This window comes from Oncorhynchus clarkii, chromosome 4 (genome assembly GCF_045791955.1).
Source record: "Oncorhynchus clarkii lewisi isolate Uvic-CL-2024 chromosome 4, UVic_Ocla_1.0, whole genome shotgun sequence".
Lineage (NCBI taxonomy): Eukaryota > Metazoa > Chordata > Actinopteri > Salmoniformes > Salmonidae > Oncorhynchus > Oncorhynchus clarkii.
In genome coordinates this window covers 40,731,487-40,755,556 of record NC_092150.1, presented here as the reverse complement: position 1 = coordinate 40,755,556, position 24,070 = coordinate 40,731,487, and the positions used below count along the sequence as shown (strand labels likewise).

At 42.7% G+C, this 24,070-nt stretch overlaps 2 protein-coding genes and 1 pseudogene across 3 annotated transcripts; 1 reads left to right on the top strand and 2 right to left on the bottom strand.

Annotated features, from left to right (window-relative positions):
• Nucleotides 1–3,956: 3,956 nt before the first annotated feature.
• LOC139407983 (interferon-induced protein with tetratricopeptide repeats 2-like) lies at nucleotides 3,957–5,873 on the top strand (annotated as a pseudogene).
• Nucleotides 5,874–6,430: 557 nt separating this feature from the next.
• On the bottom strand, nucleotides 6,431–9,893 carry LOC139407697 (pre-mRNA-splicing factor 38A-like). Its single transcript, XM_071151545.1, has 10 exons — nucleotides 9,674–9,893; nucleotides 9,098–9,257; nucleotides 8,792–8,913; nucleotides 8,612–8,697; nucleotides 8,411–8,521; nucleotides 8,141–8,250; nucleotides 7,425–7,451; nucleotides 7,116–7,201; nucleotides 6,890–6,938; nucleotides 6,431–6,706 (listed from the first exon to the last, which is right to left on the bottom strand). The coding sequence occupies exons 1-10, from the start codon at nucleotides 9,801–9,803 to the stop codon at nucleotides 6,661–6,663; spliced, it is 927 nt and encodes a 308-aa protein (XP_071007646.1). The 5' UTR covers nucleotides 9,804–9,893; the 3' UTR covers nucleotides 6,431–6,660.
• An 8,638-nt stretch (nucleotides 9,894–18,531) lies between these two features.
• On the bottom strand, nucleotides 18,532–23,262 carry LOC139406816 (MPL proto-oncogene, thrombopoietin receptor). 2 transcript variants are annotated; one of them, XM_071149870.1, is made up of 12 exons: nucleotides 23,013–23,262; nucleotides 22,334–22,454; nucleotides 22,016–22,191; nucleotides 21,637–21,788; nucleotides 21,164–21,329; nucleotides 20,951–21,062; nucleotides 20,664–20,824; nucleotides 20,248–20,390; nucleotides 19,897–20,056; nucleotides 19,729–19,807; nucleotides 19,523–19,610; nucleotides 18,532–19,348 (listed from the first exon to the last, which is right to left on the bottom strand). In XM_071149870.1, the coding sequence occupies exons 1-12, from the start codon at nucleotides 23,107–23,109 to the stop codon at nucleotides 18,848–18,850; spliced, it is 1,956 nt and encodes a 651-aa protein (XP_071005971.1). In that variant the 5' UTR covers nucleotides 23,110–23,262; the 3' UTR covers nucleotides 18,532–18,847. The 2 variants fall into 2 exon arrangements, with proteins under 2 accessions (XP_071005971.1, XP_071005972.1); XM_071149871.1 differs by having other exon boundaries at nucleotides 20,664–20,767; nucleotides 23,013–23,199.
• Between the last annotated feature and the right edge of the window lie 808 nt (nucleotides 23,263–24,070).

The following is a 24,070-nucleotide window of genomic DNA, read 5'->3' as shown; positions in this document are numbered from 1 at the left end:
TCACAGCTACAGCTCCAAGAGGGTAGGCGGGAAAAGCACTGTCAAGTAAGTTTTCGATTTTAGAATGAGCACATATGTCTACACTTCGCTAGCTAAAGCTATTATCTTCTAAAATAAGTACGTTTTCGATTTTAAAATGAACACCTATGCCTTGTGTGGGTCAATGCTTGGTAAGAATTTTCTTTTGGACAAAATGTGACAGAAGAATGCTGAACAAGATGCAAATCTGCAGAACCATGCAGCCACTTTTAATTATTAATTGCTGAACAATGAATACACCTCCCTAATTACTAATTAACCTGTCCACAGCAACACTGATAGAGCAAACTGATGGTGCCTGATGTCCTAAAGATAGCAGTATAATTTATTCAGGTACGATTGAACTTTAAACATTCTCCCAATCTTCTTCTGGATCATCCAAATGCTCTCTAGCAAACTTCAGAAGGGCCTCTGGACATGTACTGGCTTAAGCAGGGGGACACGTCTGGCACTGCAGGATTTGTGTCCCTGGTGGCGTAGTGTGTTACTGATGGTAGGCTTTGTTACTTTGGGCCCAGCTCTCTGCAGGTCATTCACTAGGTCCCCCCGTGTGGTTCTGGGATTTTTGCTCATCGTTCTTGTGATCATCTTGACCCCACGGGGTGAGATCTTGCGTGGAGCCCCAGATCGAGGGAGATTATCAGTGGTCTTGTATGTCTTCCATTTCCTAATAATTGCTCCCACAGTTGATTTCTTCAAACCAAGCTGCTTACCTATTGCAGATTCAGTCTTCCCAGCCTGATGCAGGTCTACAATTTTGTTTCTGGTGTCCTTTCACAGCTCTTTGGTCTTGGCCATAGTGGAGTTTGGAGTGTGACTGTTTGAGGTTGTGGACAGGTGTATTTTATACTGATAACAAGTTCAAACAGGTGCCATTAATACAGGTAACGAGTGGAGGATAGAGGAGCCTCTTAAAGAAGAAGTTACAGGTCTGTGAGAGCCAGAAATCTTGCTTGTTTGTAGGTGACCAAATACTTATTTTTCCACCATAATTTGCAAATAAATTCATTAAAAATCCTACAATGTGATTTTCTGGATTTTTTTCCCTAATTTTGTCTGTCATAGTGTACCTATGATGGAAATTACAGGCCTCTCTCATCTTTTTAAGTGGGTGAACTTGCACAATTGGTGGCTGACTAAATACTTTTTTGCCCCACTATATCTGCATGTCCAGCCCTTATTTTTCACCCCACAACGAAGTGTTTTACAATTTTCTTTTCAGGATAACAAGGGCTACACGTAGAATACAAAACATTAACATAAACAGTTGCATTTATGAGTTTTATTGACAAATGTCAATAAATAAAAAGTATTCCAATGTAAAACCCTGATGAAAATGTATTTATATTAACTCTAAGTACAGAAAGGATTTGCTCAGTGGGAAATGAATATCCAACTATTCAGTGACAACTGTGTGGAGTTTGGAGTTTGTGACAGCAACTATGTGAGCTTATTACATACAGTATTATAGACACCAGACACCATACACCTTGACTTATTCCACATTGTGTTGTGTTACAGCCTGAATTCAAAATGGATTAAACACATTTTTATCTCACCCATCTACACACAATACCCCATAATGACAAAGTGAAAACATGTTTTTAGAAAATGTTGCAAATGTATTGGAAATGAAATACAGAAATATCTCATTGACATAAGTATTAACACCCTTGACTCGACCCAAAAGCCCTTTTGGCCTCCACTGGACACTATGGTCTTGCAGTTCTAGAAACTAAGAGCCTGTCTGTGGGAGAGAGGAGGTAGAGAGAAGATGGGGAGGAGGGAGAGAGAGAGAGAGAGATGGGGGAGGCATGGAATGGAGGGAGAGAGAATGGAGAGGGGAGGGAAAGACTGAGAGAGTTGGACAGAGGGGAGGGTGAAGGAGGGATGAGGGAGAGAGCGGAGAGAGATGAGAGGAGGGGGAGGGAGAGAGGGAGGGAAGGAAGAAGTCAACAGACAAACAGAGGTGGGAGAGAGGAAGGAGAGGGAGCGAGAGATGAGAAGTGGAGTGGGCAGGGAAAGAAGTATGGAGGGGTAGGGGGGGAGTGAGGGAAGGGAAGAGGGTGAAGGAGGGACGATGGAGAGAGAGGAGGAAGAGGGGGATGAGAGTAGGTGGAGGGGGGAAGAAGGATAGATTAGAGAGAATGGAGGGGAAAGAAGGAGAGAGAGAGAATGGGGAGAGTGGAAAGAGGGGGAGGAGGTGAAAGAAAGGGGAAGAAGGGGGAGAGAGAGAAGAGAACGAGAGAGTAAAAAGAGGAGGTAGAGTGGGAGACAGACATGAGAGAAACAAAAAAAAAAACATTGACCCTGTGACACTCATCTTTTCCCATTGACTGCAATGTATTGAGAAAAACGTCATCCCTGTGACCAATGTTCCCTCTAATTATTTCCGACACTGAGCAAATTTCAGGTATGCTGAACGCGTAAATTTGAAAGTTGTGAAAATGATTTGCAACTTTTGGTGAGCGTTTACAGTGAACACTGAGGCTGTACTCGCTTTAGGTTACCCTTATATCAGTGTCCAAGTAGGCTACTGTGGCTATTTGATCATAATGTAGGCCTATAAGAGTGGCCTACCATCAAAAACAATGGATAAAATGCACCCCATAACCTTTTAACATGGAAATAGCTGTTCTATCATTCAGGCTACAGTAGCAGGCAATGTGTGGTGTTCCATGTAGGCCTACATTCCATGAGACTTTTGGAAAATAACATGCAGGTCTTATCCACTTGTCCTTCAGACAAGGAGGTGACTGAAAATGTGTTGTTTGATGCAAGAAACCACTTTACAAAATAAAGTGCATTATTATTCCCATAACATTATTGCAGCGATTCAGACAAATTATGCTACCTGCTGCTTATTGGCTACTTAATTTATTCAAACCTGTCTCAAAATACAACACCACCCCTTTAACACGGGAAAAAAACTCTTTACCTGATTTGCTTTTCAAGGGAAAAGTTGATAGTGTTAACTAAAGGGGAAAACTAGAAAGTTGAGTGAAGTTCAATCTCATGCTTCTCAGTGCTGGCTGATATTTCCTCTGGCTGCAGTCCCGGGTGAGCTGCGCGCCCGCGCACGTGCGCAGTTTGGAAGGAACATTGCCTGTGACACTCATATTTTCCCAGTGACTGCAATGTATCGAGAAAGGTAACAGATTATTTTATTATGGTGGTTTAAATGGACTTTCATTGTGTTCCAATCGCCCCCTAGTGGAGCTTTCTGGTACTTAGATGGAATGCACGGAAACGGGAAGTAGAGTAGTCATGCACGCAGACAACAGCTGAAAACAACGTCACGCTTCAGCCTCGGACAATATTTGTTTGTAAGTTCAATTCAATCACATTGCTAGTGATGCCAGCATTGTTATTGATATAATTGCTTTCTTATCGATGTTAGTTGGTTACATTTACTAACGCAAATTGACTTGCCTTTCATGTTTGCCGTCAGGTGTATTAGTTTGCTCGTGCGTCATGTATGGGAATTGTAAAACATACTATTGTTACTGTTTCTAGTGTAATATGCTTTGTTATTGTACAGAGGTGTTTGCACATTAATAGAGTAATGAAAGGAGTTGGCTAGTTGCTACTCATATGGTAATTGTCTATCTGGTTTGGCGTCATGCCAGACATGGGAACTTCGACTTGAAATGTATGATGTTCAGCTACAATATGTCCATGTGATTTGAATACTAAAGTATATTATTTTCTGTATTTTTGCAGTTCAACAACATAAACGTTTTCAATATATTCTCTAAAGAAAAGTCACGCATTGGGAGTTTTATTGAAGACTCAGGTATTAGCGATCTGTCTAGTTTTGCATGGGAACGCAATTCCAGGGCAGAATAACTGTTCACTGACACTCACTTGTCCAGGAAACTCAGGGACATCCACAATAATTACTCGACTGCCCAACTATGACGTAAGTACTCTGTAAATAAAACATCTACCACAAAACAGCAGATCCAATCGTTTTCAATGTAAAATAACTAAATGTAGATGGACTTGTGTCACATTAACTCTCGATGCTTAAAAGTGTGGCTCAGTTGGTAGAGCATGGCGCTTGCAAGTTCGCCAGCGTTGTGAGTTTGATTCGCACAGGGGACCAGTATGAAAAAGTACAAAAATGTATGCACTCACTACTGTAAGTCACTCTGGATAAGAGTCTCTGCTAAAATGTTTACAGTTTAATGTTGTTCATTTCCATGAAAAGGAATTACGCTGCAACTACAATTTTCACTTTGAAATGTATGCCAAACAAAAACCAATGATTTTTATAGTTTAACAAACCATACAACTCTATGCACAATGTCTACTTTGAACAATAAAATAAACATTTACTGGAAAAACTATGCTGATGCACTTTTTTGTAAAATTACAGTAAAATCTCCCTCAGATGAATTCTGTTGCCAAACATTATCTGCACATTTCTTCCTGTAAATGTGTTTTTGTAAAGTTTTCAGGTGGAACTTTTTCAAAGTCGTCCTTGTTCATAGTTGTATGAGTTGTCACATTTTGAAATCAATGGTATTTGTTTGGTATACACTTTAAAGTGAAACATCCCGAGTCTCAATGTAATTACGTTGCCATGGGATTGCCCTGTTCAAACCCTTGTTTTAACCAGCCCTACTCAGACAGCCCCGAGGACTAAACTGGAGAAGCTGGAGTGTCACTTCACCTTGCTGGAGGTCAGCAGGTGCAAGCTGCTCAGTATCAGAGATCACCTGAAGGACATTGGCAGCGACGAGAGCTATCCGTGGCTGGGTCAGAACTTGTGGGCTCATGCACACCACACCCTGGGCTACACTAACATGGCCCTGCAGTGCCTCAGTAATAAGGCAGAGGAGGCCTTTCACCAAAACAGTCCTTTAGACACAATGGGTCCTTGGCTGCTGGTCCACTATGGAAACCTAGCCTGAGTTCACTATCACCTGGATAAACCTGGCAGAGAGCCAGGGGTATGTGACAAAGGTCGAGGCACTGCTACGGGATTACCTCTCACCGTCCCAGGGAGAACTGCACCCTGAGGTATGTGCTGAAAAAGCCTGGACCCTTATGAAGTGTGGCCAGGACAAAAGACAGAAAGCGATAGAGTACTTCCAAATGGCTATTAGGATGGAGCCTGGAAGAAAGGAGTGGCAATCGAGCCACGTCTTGGCCCTAGACTCAGTTATCTTTTCTAAAAGACAGGAGTCTGAGTATCTAGAGAACTTGAGACTTGCCAAGGAACACAATCCAGACAACTTGTATGTAGCAAGTGTTTACCTGTTAAGACTTGGCAGGAGTGGCCAAGTGAGAAGAGAGGAAGCACAATGGCTAGCGAAACAAATTTTAAAGAAGCCTGTCAGCTGCTATAATGGTATTAGACCCTTACTTTGCTTTTACAGGCAATATTTTTCACATGATGATGAGATGGACCTTGCACACAAGGCTCTGGAAAGACATCCAAATGTGCGTTACCTGAAAAATGCGGCTTGCAAAGTCCTACAAACAGAAAATCAATTCAGGAGGTAGATGGTCTAAGGGTGACAGTCTGAGGCAGAGCTTGATCAACAAAGCCATCAATCTCTATATGGATGTGGTCTTACTCTACCCAGAGACGTCAATTAAGGTCAAACTGGAGCTTGCAAGCATCTCCGCAAAATCAAGAATTGACAAGAGGGAATTAGCCAATCAGATCTATGAGGAATTACTCGCCAGCGTACAGGAACCATCCAAGTTAGTTGCTCTACAACCAATACGCTACATACCTGTATTCCTCCATTAAGGATTACAATGGATCAATTGATTATTACAAGAAGGCAGCAGAAATACCAAATTCTAACATATGGTAGAAAGAGTCTAAAATTGTTGAGGAAGATCAGAGAAGGGAATTTCTTGCTAAATAATGGGACATTTTTATTGTGGGTCCACATAACGGAGCATGTGACTAACCTTGTGAAACTGTCCTATTATCATCTCCTGTCTTGGGAGTGTAATCCTGTGTCCCCGTATAGATAAAAACGGAACAGAGTCCCGCCCATCGTCTTTGGTCGCAGCCGGGTTACTGTTAAGCAATTTGTGACAAATGTTCTGTCAAAAGCACATAAAATAAGTTAATTGTATAAATGTGGCTAACACTTTCAGGGTGTAACTCATACCACAAACAAATCACACATCCAAACGAGGACATCGTCATATGCATTGATGACAGACATCCATAATAATATGCAACTATGTCCCAACTTCTGTAGTGAGACGCATCACATTACCAATTGTTTTTACAATAATGGTTTTGGTAAAACTAATATAATTGGGATTAACAACCATTGTTACCATGGTCCCTAACCTGCTTGGCCAGAAAATGCATACAAGGAGACTGTGCAGACATGACATTCTCAGTCTTATGTTCAAACCACCAAGCAACTTTATTCACTGATACATAGGGTTGTGGACAGTTCTATATGAGCTGCAGATTTTAGAAATAAAATTGAAATGGATTCTTTCTGCTACATGGTCTGAAAATATCTTAAAATGCAATTACTTTCTAAAACAAAATACAAGGGATTCCGTACAAATTTGGTCACATTAATGTCCAAGTCAGAAAAGGGAACTATCAAAGAGAACAAAATACAAAGTGGATCACACGTTTCCTCTTCGACTCTTCTTGTGGCTCTTTTTTGAACTCCTTGAATAGAGATGAAGAAAGACAAACGTTGGTGACATATTCACTAAAATGTCTCCCTCTCTCATTTGATGGTATTCAGACAGTTCAACTACACTATGAACACAGAGCAGCTTTTTTAAATATTATTTTATATTGGAGATCCTAGAATAGTGGTGAGGATCTTTCTCTTCTTTCATCACTCACCTCTCTGGGGTTTTGGAGTGACTGCGATGCCTGTGGCTTCTGTGATGCCCTGGGACAAAATAGAGACAGCTCGAGGTCAGACTGGGCAGGGGGAACGATTGTTCCAAACATCTTAAAGTTTAATGAGTACAGCTGAAAATATGTCACACGACACAAATATAAACACTGGTTTGACTTTTTAAATCTTGTGCGTTGCAGGACGGTATGGTAGCCATCGCTATGATACCTGGGGACTTTGAGCGGTGACGTCTCTCTCGGGAGCGGTGGCGACGGGGGCTTTTGCTGCGGTGACGTTCTCGCCTGGGGGATGGGCTGTTGTGCAAAGGGGAGACAAGCAATGCACGCGGCATTCATACAGGGCACCGTTTGCAAGTAACATGGACCCTAGTGAATTAAGTCTCAGTTCATGTATAATTTAAAACACTTCCAAGTAGGCTCTGTGTTATTATATTCAATACCATCCGTTTGGAATTCAAACAAAGGAAAATATGAAATCCAGCAGAGAAGAATCCAAGCAGAAAACATGGCTACATACCTTCGTCTCTTAGGTGATCTGCTCCTCCTAGACGGAATAAAAAGGATGCACAATCTTTAGTGTCTTGAAGATGTTATAGGAAATGACTACGAACTAGGAAGCTTTCAAGACATCTATTGGTGTATGTCGGCACCTAAACTGAACCAGGGGAGGCATGCATGTTTGCCCCCACACTTTTGATCTTAAATCACCACCTACTAATTCATCAACATGGAATGTTTGACATATTGTAGAGTCCATGCCTCACCTAATTGAAACTGTTCTGAGGTCAAAAGGGGATGCAACTCAATATTAGGAAGGTGTTCCGAATGTTTTGTACACTCAGTGAAAAGCACAACTTCGGATTTCTCCCCGGTCTAAAAAAACTAAAAGTTATTAAAACATTTGGAAGTTTTTACAGAGCTTCTCTTCTCTCCATTTTTGGTCATGCAGTGCGGTTCACAAAGTGATTGTGGTCCCCGTTATGGAAGTTATTAACATTACCCAAGAAATCTAAAAATGACATTAGTTGTCACAAAATATGTTATTTTCAGAAAGTAGAAAGAAAATGAGCTTTTTTTTTTAAAGGAAGTGATTTGTAACGTTGGAATCAATTTTATGACTGACGCATGCTAGAATTGGATCGGTTTGGGGTCTCGCGGATCGACACACTCATATCTTAAACATTCATTACATCCCTACTATAAACTGAGATACACGCATGGCTGGTTAGTTACCGTCTGGGTGAACGACTGCTGCGTCTGTAGCGTGGAGAGGGCGAGCGGCGAGGACGATCGCTGTCTCGGTAACTCCGTCTGTGGGGCTCTGGGGTCTGAACTCTCTCTGTCTGTAGACATTTGAACAGGCAGGCAGACAGAGACAGAAATGGACAGTGAAACAGAATTCTTCCACCCAGAATTCTTCTTACACTAGTGTAAGTTTATGCAAATGTACAGTTAGCTTATGCAGTTTATTGGTGGATAGGGGGATAAAGTTAAGACTACTACCTTCTCCTCTTCCTCATCTTCCTCTTCGCTGGTCTCCACCTCATCCAGGTCTTCTTCCAGGGCACTGATGCGTGTGTCTAACAGCTCCGCCTCCTCAAGAACCTGCCTTTTCTGTAGTCAACACACACACACACACACAAAATCAGTGATCTAGGTCAGTGAAACAACGCACGTGAGCACGTACACGGGTAGAAGACTTACCTGAAGCCTGGGAAGGATTATGTCACACATTCTCTCAGAGTGTAGCAGTTCATCAATAAACTCATCGACGTGTTGCAGCTCAAACTCTGAAACAGAGGGTGAGAGGAGAAAGTGCCATTTACCTCAAAAGTAGGCAATTTTTCATTGTATAATCACTCCACGATACACGTAAACACTCACCCCCATTTCGGTTCTGACTCTTGATTTTTCTGTAGTCGTTGTACAGTGGTTCCAGGTATTTGTAGCAATCCACTGATGTCCCAGTCAACCTCATGTACATGGCGCCAAGCAAGCGGACATATCTATGGTGTGGAAACCATCACAGTGAGGTTGCCACAATGGGTGTGTAAGGTATTTAGGTTCCGATTTTTTTTTAAATCACATTTGTCAAGCTGGGAGTTAGAAGATAGTGATAAATGAGAAGTTTTAAACACTAAATACAGAAATGCTTCGTATACTACAACCTGCCCGAAAGCCAAAACTTACTTGAAATCCTCGTTTTTGATAAATTCTACAATGATGTCTTTCTCTGGCTGGATCTGCAGCATCTTCAGAGTGAGACACAGGAACGGTGTAGGTTTGATATTTCCGCCATAAACTCCACCGACAAACTTCAGCGCCATGGCTTTGTCAACGACAAGCTCAGCTGTTGATCAGAGAGAAACCAGTGAGAATAAATAATCAATATGTACCAGGCATAGTTCGCTAGCTATTACTTCTGATGTGCACAAACCTCAATTGAGAGTAACAAATCAAATGTAACAGGGTCAAATTGACTAGATGCTAACTAGCGCACTTTCTGTTTACATTTGTGGTATTTGTATTTCAAGCTAACTAGCATTAGCTAGTTAAGACCATAGAGATTGTTAGAGGACTCATCTTATATCTGTGTTATTATTGCGTCTATGGGCAGTGTCATTGAGGCTAAAAACCATAGGAATCCCCACCCGGTTGACTACTTTGACTACTTTAAAATGGTGGAAGCCCTCAATGGCGCGGCCCATGCTAAAAAGTCATTTTGGCCACACAGGGCCTCTATCATTCTCTATGGCCACAACTCACCCGTCAGTCCAAAGCATTCTTCTTTCCAGTATTTTGATTCATAGATCCGAGTACGAATAATTTTCTCTACCAAGTACTGTGGATTTGTTCCATGTATACTGTTGGCATCTTTAACCGTCCTATTTGCCATCTTCACAGCTCAAAACGGAATGAAAATGTTTTCCTGTGCGAAACGAATTCGCATTTTTACAGTATATCTTCCGGTGCAACAATTTACACTTCCGGGGCAGATTGTGAAGGCGTTCATTGGATGAAACTTTTCAGTCACATGCCAAACACGCAATTTTCTCGTGTAAGGTGTTACACGAGTTAAGGATAACTATTTTTGTTTTTAAAGTTTATTTAACTAGGCAAGTCAGTTAAGAACAAATTCTTATTTAAAATGACGGCCTACCCATTAAGAACAAATTCTCATTTACAATGACGGCCTACCCCGGACGACGCTGGGCCAATTATGCACCGCCCTATGGGATTCCAAATCACGGCCGGATGCGATACGGCCTGGAATCAAACCAGGGACTGTAGTGATGCCTCTTGCACTGAGATGCAGTGCCTTAGACCGCTGCGCCACTCGGGAGCCCTGTGGCTGCATTATATGTGCATCTTCATTTAGCTCTATTATTTGCCCTGTCTTTTATTTATTTTTTAACTGCTTGGAATTTGATCAATTTAGCCGTTTACTCAGATATGAGTTCCTGTCGCTTTGTGAGGATGGCAGCTAGCTAGTTAGCACATATTGACAATAGTATTTTCTGGCCGAGGAAGTTTGTTAAAAGCCCTGACGCTATCTTTCATATCAGCGAAAAATTATATAAATTCAGCAAAAAAAAAGAAAGGTCACTTTTTCAGGACACTGTCTTTCAAAGATAATTCGTAAAAATCCAAATAACTTCACATATCTTCATTGTAAAACTTTTAAACACTGTTTCCCATGCTTGTTCAATAAAGTATAAACAATTAATGAATATGCACCCGTGGAACGGTCGTTAAGATACTAACAGCTTACAGACGGTAGGCAATTAAGGTTACAGTTATGAAAACTTAGGACACTAAGGCCTTTCTACTGACTCTGAAAAACACCAAAAGAAAGATGCCCAGGGTCCCTGCTCATCTGCATGAACATGACTTAGGCATGTTGCAAGGAGGCATGAGGACTGCAGATGTGGCCAGGGCTACAGGGAGACAGTGAGGACAGCTGATCGTCCTCGCAGTGGCAAACCACTTGTAACAACACCTGCATAGGATCAGTACATCCGAACATCACACCTGCGGGACAGGTACAGGATGGCAACAAAAACTGCCCGAGTTACACCAGTAGGCCTATTGTAAGGCAGGTCCCCACCAGACATCACCGGCAACAATGTCGCCTATGGGCACAAACTCACCATCGCTGGACCAGACAGACTGGCAAAAAGTGCTCTTCACTGACAAGTCACGGTTTTGTCTGTGGAACTTGTTCAGTTTACGTCTCAGTTGTTGAATCTTGTTATGTTCATACAAATATTTACACATGTTAAGTTTGCTGAAAATCAACACAGTTGACAGTGAGAGGATGTTTCTTTTTTTGCTGAGTTTATATACACTAAACTAAGTGTAGAAAACATTTTTTTAAGAACACCTTTTCTTTCCATGTCATAGACTGACCAGGTGCGCAACTCAATATTAGGAAGGTGTTCTTAATGTTTTGTACACTGAGTGTATATGACCATTTTATAAATGGTAAACTTGCATGTATTGCATTTTGGAACTCCGCTCCCCCCACCACCCCAAGATGAATGGTTGTGACCACGCTTCACTGCTTTTGATTGGTGCAGCTAGAAATCACAAGTGTTTGTCCTATATTATAAACTGGGTGGTTTTACATATCATTTGCGGCGTGCATCATGAGCAAAGTCATTGTAGCCTATGATTTGACTTCCCCTAGCTGTGAGAACCATGACATGAGCACAGGCTGACTTATCACTGCTATAGCAGCTGAATAGCCTGCCAGCAGCCTACCGAAGGTGGCACCGTGTCCATTACAATGTAGAACAACGTGACACTAATCCAAATCGTTCTATAATTAGGCTATCCATATTGATTTTTCTATATCTATGGCGGATTCAGAGCTGCAATTTATGAAATATGCCAGGACTTTGGCTATAACAATAGATGGCAAAGTCAAAGATACTGGTTTCCCCTATCCATCTGGTGAACATTTCACAAATTGCTTATGACAAATCCAGCTCCAGAACCAACTATAGCCAGCTGGCTAATCTTTTGAATAAGGTGTAGCAACAACAGATAACATTAGCTGAATAAGGTTAGCATGCTAGCTATATATAAATATGTATTTTTTTCATTTTCTATTTCCTTTTCTTAAACCTATGTGCTTGGTTATGTTATTTGCTAAATATGTATTTTGAATGTGTAATTCAACTTCCGTATATGTTTGTACAATTTCTCTTGAGGCTTGTCACAGTTCAGTAGCCAAAGTCTATGCCCTTCATTGGTGATTGGTCAGCAGTAGGGATTATTCAATGAAGTGTTTGTTGTCATTCAACAACAGAAGACTGGTTTTCATGCACATTTTTTAAATTGAGTTAGTTAGGTGTAAAATAGCTCGACTTTGATTAATTCTGACAATTTTGAGGAAGTGTATTTGTTGCTACGGTGTTTCAAGAGGGACAAACCGCAATATTGCCGCTTTTCTCTAGTTTTTCAAACGAAGGTATTATAATAAGGTAGCATGCAAGCACAGACGTTCACTTCGCCGGGCCAAGTTCTGCTCGGAGCAAAACAAACCTATGGCTGCGGACGCCTTGAGGGTTCCCACATATTTCCATGTTACAGCACGGAAAACCGACAGACGTGCTAATGAACTATCTGCATGTCCGCGGCCCCATTTTGATTTCACTTTTTTTTTGCAACCCCACCATGTAAAAAAAGTTACATAATCAACGACCAATGTTTACTTTTTTAATTGGGTCTATGACAGTCTATTACAAAATCACAATATCACCAAAGTGTGTTGTGTCGAACATTTCAAGCAACATTCCCAGCTAATGAGAAACCAGTCATGGTGTTTATTTAAGAGAATGAACCCGATTTAACAAGGCAACCTTGGGGCTAATTTGTATAGGCGCCAATGGCAGATTTTGAGGGATTTTTACATCCGTACCCCAGCAGAGCGGCGTGTCCACTGAAACGTAATTCTGTGGAGGAACTACACTACATTATCAAAAATATGTGGACACCTGCTTGTCAAACATCTCATTCCAAAATCATATGGATTATATGGAGTTTGTCTCCTCTTTGCTGCTATAACAGATTCCACTCTTCTGGGAAGACATTCCACTATATGTTGGAACATTGCTGCGTGGAATTGCTTCCATTCAGCCACAAGAGCATTAGTGAGGTTGGGTGATTAGGCCTGTTTCGCAGTCGGTGTTCCAATTCATCCCAAAGTTGTTCGATGGGGTTGAGGTCAGGGCTCTGTGCAGGCCAGTCAAGTTCTTCCACACCGATCTCGACAAACCATTTCTGTAAGGACCTCGCTTTGTGCATGGGGAATTATCACGCTAAAACAGGAAATGGCATCCCGAAACTGTTGCCACAAAGGTGGAAGCACAGAATCGTCTACAATGTCCGAACCATGAAAAACAGCCCCAGACTATTATTCCTCCTCCACCAAACTTCACAGTTGGCACTATGCATTCAGGCAGGTAGCGTTCTCCTGGCTTCCGCCTAACCCAGATTCATCCCTCGGCCATGGAAACACATTTCATGAAACTCTTGACAAGGAGTTTTTGTGCCGACGTTGCTTCCAGAGGCAGTTTGGAATTCAGTAGTGAGTATTACAACCGAGGACAGACCATTTTTATACCCTTCAGCACTCGGCGGTCCCGTTCTGAGAGCTTGTGTGGCCTACCACTTCGCGGCTGAGCCGTCGTTGCTCCTAGACTTTTCCACTTCACAATAACAGCACTTACAGTTGACCGTGGCAGTTCTAGCAGGGCAGAACTTTGACGACCTGACTTGCTGGAAAGGTGCCATCCTATGACAGTGCCACGTTGAAAGTCACTGCTCTTCAGTAATGCCACTCTACTTCCAATGTTTGTCTATGGCGATTGCATGGCTGTGAGCTGGAATTTATACACCTGTCAGCAACGGGTGTGGCTGAAATATCCAAATCCACTAATTTGAAGAGGTGTCCACATACTTTTTATATATATAGTGTATCAGTGTAAGTCCTGATCGGGTTTCCTTCAAAAACTGACCAGAAGGCGACTGCGGACCACACTGCGGCAGGGTAGCCTAGTGGTTAGAGCGTTGGACTAGTAACCGGAAGGTTGCAAGTTCAAACCCACGAGCTGACAAGGTACGAATCTGTCGTTCTGCTCCTGAACAGGCAATTAACCCACTGTTCCTAGGCCGCCATTGAAAATAAGAATTTGTTCTTAACTGACTTGCCTAGTTAAATAAAGGTCAAATAAAATAAAAAAATAACTGCAGCCCTATTGGAAAAGAGTTTCAGTAACCCCGCCCCCAAGAAGGACTCTGTCTCGACTCTGTAAGGATATTAGAATGTCTTTTTATTTTGGTTGTAACCATTGTTGACCCCAAGTGGGAGATGCCGATGATAGATATCAAGACAGAGGATTATGCCCATTCCATATTTGTCTCATTATTTCTTCTCTACACATTTCTTGGACCCATCGCAATAGAATTACACATCATTGACTTGAATGGGGATGCTTGCTCTAGTCATTCCATTTCTATGACTGACCCTGTGTTCCACTCCTTAGCTGGACTTGCTGTGGACCAGGAAGCAGAACGTCATGTACAACCTGTTTGATTGGCCAAAGAGGCGCCACGTCCACCACCACATGAGGGCGCTGTTCTACTGGTGTGTCCAAGCTCGCAATCACCTCTACCTTCATTACATATGCATTTGTACTTATTAAGGAGCTTACTAATGAGCTTCTGACAGGTCTTCAACTTTATATATTCTGTTTCTGTATTGCTTATGAAGTGTAATTTTGCATTCGTGCAACTCTAATGGTGTGTGCAGTGTGGATGAAAGTGTTTGAGTGTGTTTAACTACATCATACGGTGTTTAAAACTGTGTGTGTGTGTGTGTGTGTCTCTCTCTCTGTTTGTGTGTCAAGGGCCTGACCAGGATGTCGTTCCATCCGTACAGCTGCAGTTGATCATCATGTCCAGACTGAACAAGTTCAAGGCCTTTGAGGAGGATGCTCTGCAGCTCATCTCTAGAAAGGTAGGCCTTTTTTTGTCATTTTATTATCCATCCCAAGGGGTGCACAACTCAGGTCCTTGCGTTCCAGTCCTTCTGTTTGTTTTTCTTCCTGCCTCTTAATTGATCAGTTAATGTCATCGATTAGAACCATGGATTGGAAAGGTCTGCCAGTGATACTGTGAAGTGTTTTATTTGGCAGTACCTATCGGTGAGTGGTGTGTCTGTCTACGACCGATGTCCCTCTCCCGTCCTCCACAAGATTGGTGGGTATCATGTGATGGAGGCCCTGGATGAGAAGTTCTCTTCCTCTTACATCAAAGCCATCAGGTAAGATAAACCCCATTGGCCCACAGAGCTGTCAATTGGTTCCCATTGGCCCAGAGAGCTGTCGATCTATGTGAAATCGATGTGTGTTCGGTGTGCATTGGTGTAGGAGCAGCTCTTCCTGAGGGCGGTCATCGCTGAGTTCAGGCAGCTGTGACTGGAGGCGGTCACCTTCCAACAGGTATAGACCCTACTGAAGTCAACATTGACTTACTACAGCTCTTGCTCAACACACATCTTTCCCTCTTTTACCGGCATTGTGAATTTTTCCAGAGATTCCCTTATCTAAAGTCCTCCACCCTCCCTCTAGGTGTTAGTGCAGCACCAGGCGTTGTGTCGTGTGGAGGGCCTGCAGCCCATCAGTGTGTCCAAGGGTCTAGCCGTGTGTCAGCACCCGAGGGCGTGTTGTCTGCTGCTGCTGGAGGCCAGCCATCTAGACGTACTACAGAGGGTCAGACTCGACGTCAGCCAGGACGACGTGCTCTACGCACACAAGGCCGACAGAGAGACCACCAGGGGTCCAGGCAGGGGTCCACCCTGTGTTTTCTGACAAGGTTGGTCCTAACATAACAACAACAAAACATCTCAGTTCAGGAGAGCTGCAGTATCACCAGGTTTCAGTTGCAGTCAAGCATTAAACTGTAAGTATATCAGTTCCTGAGCCAGATAGGGAAAGGAAACTGGCTCTATCAGCACTTTCTCTGTCAATTGATCAATGTATTGATTTGTGAGAACCAAGATCCCTCTCTCACACTGAAACTCTCCATGTCAACTGTTGGACCACATAGTCCCATGCCTGCCCTTGACCACAGCCAATACTACTGTACCACTCAGGACTGGGAACATGAATCCCACAGACACCCCTTACTGTGTCAATGAATCTGACCATATACAGTGCCTTGCGAAAGTATTCGGCCCCCTTGAACTTTGCGACCTTTTGCCACATTTCAGGCTTCGAACATAAAGATATAAAACTGTATTTTTTGGTGAAGAATCAACAACAAGTGGGACACAATCATGAAGTGGAACGACATTTATTGGATATTTCAAACTTTTTTAACAAATCAAAAACTGAAAAATTGGGCGTGCAAAATTATTCAGCCCCCTTAAGTTAATACTTTGTAGCGCCACCTTTTGCTGCGATTACAGCTGTAAGTCGCTTGGGGTATGTCTCTATCAGTTTTGCACATCGAGAGACTGAATTTTTTTCCCATTCCTCCTTGCAAAACAGCTCGAGCTCAGTGAGGTTGGATGGAGAGCATTTGTGAACAGCAGTTTTCAGTTCTTTCCACAGATTCTCGATTGGATTCAGGTCTGGACTTTGACTTGGCCATTCTAACACCTGGATATGTTTATTTTTGAACCATTCCATTGTAGATTTTGCTTTATGTTTTGGATCATTGTCTTGTTGGAAGACAAATCTCCGTCCCAGTCTCAGGTCTTTTGCAGACTCCATCAGGTTTTCTTCCAGAATGGTCCTGTATTTGGCTCCATCCATCTTCCCATCAATTTTAACCATCTTCCCTGTCCCTGCTGAAGAAAAGCAGGCCCAAACCATGATGCTGCCACCACCATGTTTGACAGTGGGGATGGTGTGTTCAGCTGTGTTGCTTTTACGCCAAACATAACGTTTTGCATTGTTGCCAAAAAGTTCAATTTTGGTTTCATCTGACCAGAGCACTTTCTTCCACATGTTTGGTGTGTCTCCCAGGTGGCTTGTGGCAAACTTTAAACTACACTTTTTATGGATATCTTTAAGAAATGGCTTTCTTCTTGCCAGATTTGTGCAATATACGACTGATTGTTGTCCTATGGACAGAGTCTCCCACCTCAGCTGTAGATCTCTGCAGTTCATGAAGAGTGATCATGGGCCTCTTGGCTGCATCTCTGATCAGTCTTCTCCTTGTATGAGCTGAAGGTTTAGAGGGACGGCCAGGTCTTGGTAGATTTGCAGTGGTCTGATACTCCTTCCATTTCAATATTATCGCTTGCACAGTGCTCCTTGGGATGTTTAAAGCTTGGGAAATCTTTTTGTATCCAAATCCGGCTTTAAACTTCTTCACAACAGTATCTCGGACCTGCCTGGTGTGTTCCTTGTTCTTCGTGATGCTCTCTGCGCTTTTAACGGACCTCTGAGACTATCACAGTGCAGGTGCATTTATACGGAGACTTGATTACACACAGGTGGATTGTATTTATTATCATTAGTCATTTAGGTCAACATTGGATCATTCAGAGATCCTCACTGAACTTCTGGAGAGAGTTTGCTGCACTGAAAGTAAAGGGGCTGAATAATTTTGCACGGCCAATTTTTCAGTTTTTGATTTGTTAAAAAAGTTTGAAATATCCAATAAATGTCGTTCCACTTCATGATTGTGTCCCACTTGTTGTTGATTCTTCACAAAAAAATACAGTTTTATATCTTTATGTTTGAAGCCTGAAATGTGGCAAAAGGTCGCAAAGTTCAAGGGGGCCGAATACTTTCGCAAGGCACTGTATACAAGGTGATATGGTGGCTCTTTTAGAGGCTCACAGTTTGGTTTGATGCTGTCTTCTGAGAGGCAGAGGTTGTTTTTTTTAAGGACAAGGATCCTCTGTTTTTAATATTTATTTTACGAATGCTTTTCAATGTTGTCATTGTTGTCAGCACCATTCGTTTTTGGAAGCATTTGAAAGGGAAACGGCATCGTATTTTATTATGGAATTCTGTTCTAATCCAAGCACACAAGAGATCATGACATACTTGGTTTTGTGTGTGTTTGCTGAAAATTACCCTTGTCACAAACTATTGGAAGGATATTTAGATCTGGCGTTAACTCATTGTGTTGATGGGAGAACTAGAGTTCCTCATCAGAGTTAGCCATTTAACTTCCTCATTTATCCTTATTCAAACATTTTAATGTTGCTCTTGTTTGTTTTATGATTTTCTGTATTCTTTTTTGTTTGACTATACAAATGTCATAAAGATATTTAACAATACTTGCAGGTTTACTTTTCCATTCTTCATGTACATTACTTGAACACGTTACTCGCACAGGTATGGCTTTCCAGACATGGCTAGAATGAAGAAAGCATTGTTTGTAGGGTGAAAAGATAACGATAGACATATACTGTACAGCCAGGCGTAAGACAAGCAAAATAGATACATATTTAGAGTATGTCCAAGGAAAATATCAAAGTCCCTCTCAGTTCATCCAGATTTGGGTACACCTGGCATGTTATCCCACAAATCCCAAACTAAATCTATAATAATAGTCACACCTTTTTACAATGTACTGTACATGCTACAAATGAATGACATATTCAATGACCTGTTTTATTAGTGATGTAATGGATATTGTGTTGATGTTTTGTAACTGTCCATTCTGAAACCCCTTTTATATCCACAAGCACACTTGAGCTGTGTCTTACATTTTTCCTAGGCACGTAAAGATATTTCATCCAGCATTGTGCAAAGTTGAATATCCTAAATACATCCTTGTTTTGAGAATAGCACATTTGATATTTAAAGCCTCCCCCTTGTATTTTGTACTTGGTTTCATCTATTTTTCCCCATGTCTTTTTCATGAATTTGTGTGCCCTTGTTGTGTTGTGCTGTGCCAGAGTGCCAATCAGGCATTTGTGTTTGCTGAGCTTGTGTCCTCCAGGTTGACATAGACCCTGCTGCCCTGGGGGGCGCACTGCTGCCCTGGATAGTCCAGTCTATTAATGGGGTGCTCGGCCAGCAGTAGGTAGGAGTGGTTGAGGATGTCCGTGGTACTGGAGGATGATGGGAAGCTGGAGGACCTAGGAAAGGAGCAGTGACACCTCACCTGGAGCACCTCCTCTCCCCCCACCCACAGGCTCTGAGACTCCGCCCCCACCTCCCCATCGTACACGTACTCGTTCCCTCCGAGACGGGGGATGACGTCATCCGTGGTCAGGGTCACGTAGTCCGGACTGACCTCCAGGACCAGGGTAGGCAGGCTCTCCTCCTCCCCGCCTGAAGTGCCTTGCTCTGGGGAGAGTAGTAAAGGAAGCATCCCTCTGCCTGGAGCCTCCCTCTCAGACATGATCTCCACGACACAAGCTGGGGTCTCCTCTGAACACTGCTTGATGTTGAAGGGAGGGTCCTATGGAGGTCACACAGGAGCGTACAGACATACTCAGATCCAATGGTTTCCAATGCGTGTGCACAACGATAAACTAAATGTGCATATTGAACACATTTAATTGTTAAAACTTGACCCTTTCAATTGATCTAGGTCCGTTAATCCACGGTGTACTGTAATGAATTACGTTGTTACCCAAGTCTGTCCGTTGATATCTGTCAGGAAGCCGTGGAGTACTTTGTCAAGGTTTGGGACTGGTGGCCACAGATACTGTTTGAGCTTACTGGTGGAAGAAGATAACATGTTTCAGGACACATGTCCATGAATAGGGTGGTAAGAATACATTCATGGTAAAAACAGATTTTTTGTTATGAAACAAAATGTTAAAAAATGCATTTTACCTGAGATACCTGGAGAACATGGAGATAAAGACGACTGATCCAACGAGCATCATGAGAGGGATGCAGGAGATGAGGGCACCTGTTGAGTTACATTAAATAATTCTAGAAGAGTTTGAAAAGGAGGATATCTCCAGAAGTTAAACATAATAAGTGATTGTTTTACTGTACCTATGTCTGAGGGCGTGTCCACAGTGAGTCGGGGTGACCAGTCGCTCCAGTAGCCAGCGTAGACTGACCCGTTGGGTCTGGCTCTGACCTGGATATAGTACTGAACTCCAGTCTGAATGTCTAGACAGGTACTGGTCTCTGGGCCCGGCAGGATCACCAGCTGGGGAGAGAGGACAACACACAATTGCACCCAGTTATTGGTGGGTGATTGGTATGTGTACTGTACTGCATAAATACAAACTCGTGACAAAACATGTCGTTCTCTGTTTACATGCCATATGGACAGAGGCAGGGTTCTACCACACAACAGAATGAAGTAAACAGAAGAAGATCATTTAGATAATACTGTACCTTCCAGACAGTCTCCTCTCGAGGCTGGTAGCGGTGCTGGTACATCAGGTGGACAGACAGGGCCAATAAGGGTGTGTCCCATTTCAGACACAGCCTGCCCTTCTCCCATTGTCCCCTCAGCCTCCCAGGAGGGGCTGTTTGAACTGACCGCAACATAGGGAGAGGAGAGAGAGACATAACAGGAGTTTTGCAGAGATGATTAGTGCATGTCCAGCAATACAGAGTGCACTGTCTGTTACAGATGACTATCAATATCTTACTTCATTGTCAGCAATACAGCAAGAGGCATGCTAGACTCGACCACTTTCCATTTTTTTACTCAATGGAAACGTAGAATACCGTTAGACGGTAGCCTCCTTTTTTAATGAAGGGAGGATTTCACAGCTGCCAGTTGGTATTTTATCAGTGTGACTCACTGCTGTTGTTGAGTCTGAAAGGCTCAGTGTAGAAGGTCCGCCTGGGAGTAGCAGGACCAGCGCTGAGTTTGACCCGTATCTCACTGGACTCTGCTCCATGGAAACTGCAATGGTAGGAGATGTTCTCATTCTGCATACACTCTCTCCAGTCCTCACTTTCACTGCAGAGAATACACAACAAGAGAGGTTTAATAGCCAATGATCATGTTTTGGCTGTAAAACTACATTTAGATTACTTTGAGGAGGGCTTTGCATTAAGCTCTTTGGAGAAATTAATTTGTAAATACCTGGGTCCCAGCTTGTAGTATATGGTGTAGGTATCATCTCTGTAGGCCTGCCCATTCCATTGGCAGGTGATGTTTTGCAGGTCCGAAGTGTGGCACAACAATGAGATATCAGCTGGGGAAAAATTATAGTAAAACTCCATCACCTAACTCAGTCATGTAAAGTGACCATATTTACTTTCTCTACACCACATTTACAGCAACACTACCACAGACCTGCACTCTGAGGAACCATGGCAGTTTTGGGGACCGACCAGTCGCTCCAATGACCACTGGTCTCTTTCTCGCTGTAGCCGTTGGGTTTGACCCTCAGCTGGACGCTGACCACCTCCCCTGGCGCCAGAGAGACCAGGCTGTGGATTTGGGACCTCAATGGCTTTATCTGGGGACAGGGAGGGTACAGATATCATAGGAGTTCTACACCAGCATGGGGTTTGGGTGATGATGACTTTCTGACACAAATGGAAGCCCTGTAGCCAACCATCAAGTTGAGTAGACAAACTAATAGTGAATGTCCCAGTCATGCTAGATTTTTTTTTTTTTTACCAGCCGTTCATCTGTCTTTTTCCCTTTGCAGCTAATCTGACTGGTTGAATTGGTGTTGATTTCGTGTTTCACGGGTTAAATTGGTGTTGATTTCGTGTTTCACGGGTTCAATTGGTGATGTTCTCGAGTTTCAGTAGGCCTACCAGTTCAGTTCTCTCCCTCAGGCTCTGGGAGGAGTAACGTATCACATATTGCATGTTGTTCTCCCACTCTCTGGGTGTGTGCCACTCCACCTGGATCTGCCCAGTCTGCCCTGTCGGGTGAAGGGATACATTCACAGGGGGGTCCAGGAGAACTGAGGAGAGGCGGAGGAGAAATAAGAGAGAAGAAAGAATGAAGCAGAAAGGATATGCCATTACTGGGAAGTAAGAACTTTAGATTTCAAACGACTAAAATTTGCATTCTCTCTCTCTCTCTCTCTCTCTCTCTCTCTCTCTCTCTCTCTCTCTCTCTCTCTCTCGCTCTCTCTCACGCTCTCTCTCTCGCGCTCTCTCACTCTCTCTCTCTCGCTCTCTCTCTCACCCTGGTCCTCGACGCTGACCGTGCGTGCGTATAGTGTGTAGTTGGAGCTGCCCTCCATCACTCTGATGTGTGTGAAGGTGAACAGGAAGACCTCAGAGGGAGGGAAGGAGCAGACATGAAGGACGTTCCCCTCCTCTGTCCTCTGGAGAATCAGATTACACCTCTTCTCCTCCCGACTGAACAGACAGAGAGAATATGACTGGCATCGGTGACAGGCAGAATGGAGTGTAGTGTCAGGTCCACTTCTACTGTTAGTGTATTTCATTTCTTGCTGAAATTATTGTTGTTTTGTGAATGACCAGAATACACTGAGCATACTCATCGTTACTATAGAAGAAGTCATAAGACTTGTTGTCTGGCATCTCCCAGAAACAGGTGAAGTCATACTGTGTCCTGGTAAAACACTTTGGATTTGCATCATCCGCCAACAGCAGAACATCTGTTATGGAGTGTAGTACATACCGATAGGATGGGTTTCATGAAATATACTGTGTCATAAAAATGATGCGTATAATGTATAACACTTAGTATAACACGTTAACATAGAATTCCCCAGGTCGTTAAAGGAAAATACTACTCAAAAAAACAATCATTTGGTATTTGTTTCATTAGTCCACTGTTGATAAAGTACCAAAACGTTTTGCATGTCAGCGATCAAGTTTTCAAAATGTAGAACTTTCAAAAATACAGAAAGTGTCACAGTATGATGCGTTTTTCTGTGGCTTACTGTGACACTTTCTGTATTCTGAAAGTTCTATATTTCCTTTAGTCTACCGATGCACTTGTTTGTGAACATGTCATATCAGTGCTTAACAGACGAATTGGCATAAATCCTCAGCAGAGAACAAGGGACAGCTGTGAGAGGATCGACATTATTGCCTTGATTTGTGAAGCTTTGACAGTGACACTATTTCAGATATTGTACATACTGGTGGACAGTTTACTACTGTTATCGGATTTTGTTGTTTAAGATAAAACAGGTGCTCCAATGTCATACCTTTCTTTGACAGATGAGGGACAGCCCCATCCCTGGTCCCCAGAACATCCACCCAGCATAATATGGTCCAGAGCCAGACGCAGAGATTGAGATCCATGACATTTACATCCAGACAGGTATGTCTAACCTACCCCATCACTATCCATTAACTTCTATGTCCGAGAGTGTCAGTGTGTTGTGTGTCAACACAGCATTGTGGTCTGGGGGTTAGTAATGAGGGGAGGCCCTATCTGACAGGTCCTCATGCTACAGGAAGTGTGTGTTGTGTGGATTGAGCCAGTCCGGCACCCAGATGGGGGTGAAAGAGAGGTTGGCCTCTGACACACATTGTAAACTTAGTTGATATTTTTCACACACTCAATACATACCTCTCTTACACTATAAGCCATTATGGCTACTCTAAACTCTCTCACCAAACATCTCAGATGAAATGGAAATCTTTGAACATGTCATCCTTTATTCAGAGTCTGCAGAAAAAGTCAGTTATATGACACATACAGTGCCTTCAGAAAGTATTCATACCCCTTGACTTATTCACATTTTGTTGTGTTACAGCATGAATTCAAAATGGGTCAAATCATTTTTTTCTCACCTATCTACACACAATACACCGTAATGACGAAGTGAAAATATGTTTTTAGAAGTGTGTGCAAATGTATTGAAAATGAAATACAGGAATATCTAATTAACATAAGTATTCACACCCCTGAGTCAATACTTTGTAGAAGCACCTGTGGCACAGATTACAGCTGTCTTTCTCTGTAAGTATCTAAGAGCTTTCCACACATTATTATTTTCAAAATGTTTCTAGCTCTGTCAAATGAGTTGTTGATCATTGCTAGACAACAATTTTCAGGTCTTGCGATAGATTTTTAAGTAGATTTAAATCAAATGTTAACTTGGCCACTCAGGAATATGCACTGACTACTTGTTAAGCAACTCCGGTGTCTGGTGGAAGGTTTACCTCTTGAATTTTGCCTGTGCTTAGCTCCATTCTGTTTCTTTTTTATCCTGAAAAACTCCCCAGTCCTTAATGATTACAAGCATACCGATAACAT